Below are 4848 nucleotides of genomic sequence, written 5' to 3'. Positions count from 1 at the left end.
TAAATTATCAATTATTATTATTTTTTTATTTACTTTGTCATCATTGTCCCTGTTATCATTATAGAATAGCTTCAAATAAATCTGAAGGTAATATTATTATCATAAAATAATCAAAACAATTATTTAAGAAAAAACCATCTTTAATATAATGTAAAAATAATTTGAAAATTGTTTATTGCAAATTTGTCGATAAAACTAATAATATATCATTTATTAGTTGCAACACTAAAGACCTCACATGCAACTTGTCTCGTGCGAAAGTAGAGATTGACGCTTCTAATTGAATCAAGTTAAATAGGTTTTATAACCTGGGAATATTATGGACAGGTTTGACTACCACTCGCTGCCCCGAATCCTTCTGCGTCTTAACAGCGTTTTCACATTATCAGATCCGATGTTGGTGTCGGACGACGATAGCTGACAGCCGATAGACACTATTTGCTATTTTTACTTATTTTCGACGAAATCGTTCCGATTCGACTATTTACTCCAAAGGTTCCTACGGACAGGTCATCATAGCAGACTATATTAGAAAACTTTATTTACTGTGTCTATTCAATTTGAGAAAAAAATCTGTACAAAGAAAGTATTAAAATATTCTGGAATAGTACACATGATACATTTTTATTAGTTTGAAATTTGTAAAAAATCTAATCAGTTCAATTTTCACATAAATAAAGACTGAAATCTATAATTTTCAGCAAATAGTAATACCTATTTTTGTGATCAACTCTAAATTATTGATTATGGTTTACAAAAGGTAATTGGTATCAATTGTCGACAATTTAGATACTTTCGTTTAAGTGCAACACTAGTTGACACTTGAAATTAATTTTTAATATTTGACAATTGTGTTAGATTTTGAGGTTACATTATAAAAAGTATCAATAGAACATTATTTATGCTAAAGAAACCTCATATACAAAATGCTTAGTGCCATAAGAAATAGCTTAAAAGTGTCAATAAACAATATAGTCCGCACATTTCAAACCACTACGCCTGTAGCGACAGAAAAATTTGATCATAAACGTATTCCCGCTGACGATGAAGGTGTTCAAGGAGAGAAAATTATAGATCTGGATTCAGTATTAAAAGCGTACGTTTTATCATTTTTAATTTAACACTTATAACAATATTCACTAATAATCTCATTATCACTGTTTACAATTAAATACTGTATGGTTTTATAGCAATATAGCATAATGTTTCCTATTTACAGAAAACAGGAATTGTTCCCTACAGCTGAATCAGATAATCTTTTATTTGATGGCACTCCATATAAAGATCTCTCAGTATGTAACATCAGAGTCAGTCACAACAATACAATCTTTACTATGACAGATGCTGCTGGTGTAGTAAAACTAATTAGGTCTTGTGGTATGGAGGGATTTAAAAATACTAAAAAAGGAACAAACATCGCAGCTCAAACTACTGCTATAAATTTAGCCACAGTAAGTATTATTTACGTAACATTAATGGTGATATAAGATACCTTAATATTCTATTACTTTTATTATTTTCCAGAAAGCTGTAGATCGTGGAATAAGAACAATAAGGGTGAGAGTAAGAGGATTAGGCCCTGGTCGTTTGGTAAGCAAAAGTTAAATCTACAGGATTGTGACAAGCTTTTTAACTTCAGCCTTATGTGTAGGTTAAATTTTGGTTATGAAATATTACTCACACTTTTACATTGATGATAATATAATCTAGTTTAAATTTAAAAAGTAATCTATTTCTTAAAAAGCCTATCTTTAAATTGATAACCTTTAATTAATAAATATTGTAGTTGCTTTTATAATATAAACTTATATTTTCAGTCAGCGATCAAAGGTTTACAAATGGGTGGTTTACAAATAGTATCTGTAACAGACAACACCCGTGTGTCATGGAATCCACCAAGACCAAGAAAAGCTAAAAGACTATAATTTATTAAAATATGTATATGTAACTAGTGATTTAGTATAAAATAAAGATATTACTCAAACAAATGTTTAATTTTATAAAGTATTTGATTATATTCATACATAACATGTTACAATAATAGATAACTAAAATCCATATTTTGATTGTGTTTGTCTCTTTGTCATTCTGTTATTGGCCCACTGGTTCTGTAGCTCTGATTCATTAGCTTTAGCCTGAAATAAAAAAATATTTATCATGAACTATATATCATTTTGTTTATATTATCTATTAACCATTGGAGCAGCATAGTGGAATAGGCTCCAAGCCTACTCATTAAAGGGAGAGGAGGCCTTAGTCCAGCATTGAGACATTTACAGGATGTTTTAGACTATTTTTATATAATTATGGAATTCAATTAATTTAAAGAGATTTTAAAATTCAGAATGTTTATTTTCATACTTATATTTTTTACTACAATAAGTATAATAAATAAAGTGCATACCTGGTGAGCTAAATATGTGATTTGATGTTTCCTTCGCTGTTGATGTGTAGGCTCATTTCCATGTTTCTTGCTAACTGATTGACGCTTACTAGTATCTTCCATGAGACCTTTCATTAGCAACTCACGTGCTTCATTCAAGACTTCTTGTTGGTTCACATCTACTAGTTGTATTTCTTCTCTCTTGCGTTTACCACGAGTTCCACATAATTTTAGAATCTATTTATGAAGAAATAAAAATTATTTCATAAATATTAGAAATTAGTTGAAGGTAGAGTTAGATTTTAAATTGATTTATAAATGATCATTTAAAATGCTTATTTCATGCACATTTAAAACTATACAGATGTGTCACAAGAGTTTGTTTTTTCCATACTTACAGCCTCATCGTCTAGTACAGCTTCATTGCTAGAACTCACACCAGCACATTCAGTAGTTTCTATTCTTTGTACATTATCATATTGCTCTATACTATTACTCTCTTCTAATTCTGTTTGTAACTCAACATGATCCTTCTTAAAGTAGGACTCAATGTTTCTTGGTTGTTTCTTGACAGTTTCAACTGTTTCTTCTACAGTTAAAGGTATATCTTCTACGGTAAAATCTACAACCGGTTTGTTTATTGAAAAGAAGTCATTTTCTACTTCATCATTGTCGCTTTCATCTGTATGCTCATTGATTAAACCTTTAGTGTCAGCATTTGATGTTTTTGTCGGTGAAATCAGAGTTGATTTTTTTTTTGTTGAAATCTTGTTTGGCTTCTGTGCAATTACATTTGGTACCAAAGGTCTCTTTATTGTTAATGCATTTCGTGGCTGAGGTAGCATATTAAGGAGGCTAGATTTTTTCTAAAATAATTAATTAATTGTTTACATATTGCATAATTTTCAAAACAAAATTGAATAGTAAGAATTATCAATTTGATATAACTAGATAGAATTGAATATAAGTTATAATTACTTATTATATTATATAAAATAATAACAACACAAATGTAATATTAAATGTACCAATTTTATAACATATCAGAATCAAATAATGCTTACCCCATTAGTTGCCCTTGTTTTTGAACTTGATGTAGGGACATCCACATCTTTGAACTAAGAAGAAAATTATATTGATAAAAGAGAATAAAACACACTATAAATAATTATACTTTCAATAAACATACATACATCATTTAATGACGGTATTGTTATCCGAGACTTTGGTTTTAAATCAGCCGTTAATTCTTTTTTATGAAGGAACTCGTCGTCTTCTTCTAAGACAACCTTTTTTTTACTTGATGGTTGTGGAAGTTGAATAAAAAGACTGTGATTTTTATCGGATTCTTGTTTACCATTTTGAATAACTGGAGTATCTATTTAACAAATTTTTATTTTTTAAAATTTATATAACAATGTTATTAGTATTAAAATAATGTTAATTTACCATTTTCCTTTTTTATGGGTGTTTGTGTATTAATTTCATTTTCATCGTCTTCGTACTCGCTGGAATCACTATTGTCATAAGCTACTAAAGCCATTCTTGTAAAAATGTAATTTATAAAATTCTTAAATAATTTAAATTACCTTTAAATTGTTTAAAATGTTTTATTAACAACTTATTAATAATAACAATAAATCATCAGAAGATTGATTGTCATTAGACACTAGACGTTAAATCAATAAGTCAATAATAATCACAAAAGAAACACATTTGACAGTTTTGAGCTTTAACCATAGATCACTAAAATTTGTTATTTAATATAGACAATAATAAACAGGTATAGATTATGTTAGCAATGTAAAAGGCTGGCCACAGCTAGTCTAGTCATTATATAAGTAAAAGGAAGTGAACAGAGAAAACTGATTTTAAATATCGTGTGGCGGAGTCTTAAAATGCTTAACTATAATATATATTTATGATTTCGAGAGAATTTAAAATCAAATTAACTCGAAATCATTACTATAACATTTAAAATTGGAAGGTAAAGTTCCCTAATGACGGCATTCATGACCAGACAAAAACAGAGATTCGCCAATAATAGTTTGACATACAATTTAAAAAGGCAAAGTTAGTTAATTAAGCTTAGCATTATGCGAAAAAAATTAATAAATAGGTGTATTAACAATATATTTATGATAATATAATGTTTATACAGAATAATATCCAAAAATATCCCATTAATGCTTAATATACATACTTTAAATACAAGAAATACTTAATATGTATTATTATAACTATTAAGTTATTTGCCTTATTTAACTATGTATTAACTATAATCGATTAAGTTTATTAAAACTATTTATTTTATAAGAGCTATTCCAACATATGAATTTAAACGAATTTTGAAATATAGCCATAGAAAATAAACATTTATTTACATAAGAATTATTAACAACCTTAACTATATACAAATAAGAATTAAAAATAGTAACTGTAGAAATCATAACCGCGTGGAATGG

General features: G+C 27.8%; 2 protein-coding genes across 2 annotated transcripts; one reads left to right on the top strand and one right to left on the bottom strand.

The window, feature by feature from the left end:
* Positions 1–817: 817 nt before the first annotated feature.
* Positions 818–1988, top strand: LOC113398283 (small ribosomal subunit protein uS11m). The gene is made up of 4 exons (XM_026636948.2): positions 818–1096; positions 1220–1451; positions 1525–1590; positions 1818–1988. Exons 1-4 carry the CDS (start codon positions 927–929, stop codon positions 1923–1925), a joined length of 576 nt encoding a protein of 191 aa, XP_026492733.1. The 5' UTR covers positions 818–926; the 3' UTR covers positions 1926–1988.
* LOC113398281 (proline-rich protein PRCC) lies at positions 1976–4021 on the bottom strand. Its single transcript, XM_026636945.2, has 6 exons — positions 3833–4021; positions 3577–3761; positions 3448–3501; positions 2782–3249; positions 2405–2620; positions 1976–2135 (listed from the first exon to the last, which is right to left on the bottom strand). Exons 1-6 carry the CDS (start codon positions 3924–3926, stop codon positions 2049–2051), a joined length of 1104 nt encoding a protein of 367 aa, XP_026492730.2. The 5' UTR covers positions 3927–4021; the 3' UTR covers positions 1976–2048.
* Between the last annotated feature and the right edge of the window lie 827 nt (positions 4022–4848).

Source organism: Vanessa tameamea, chromosome 2 (genome assembly GCF_037043105.1).
Source record: "Vanessa tameamea isolate UH-Manoa-2023 chromosome 2, ilVanTame1 primary haplotype, whole genome shotgun sequence".
NCBI classification, from domain to species: Eukaryota; Metazoa; Arthropoda; class Insecta; order Lepidoptera; family Nymphalidae; genus Vanessa; species Vanessa tameamea.
The sequence above is the reverse complement of the archived record's forward strand: the minus strand, read 5'-3'. Positions and strand labels throughout refer to the sequence as shown.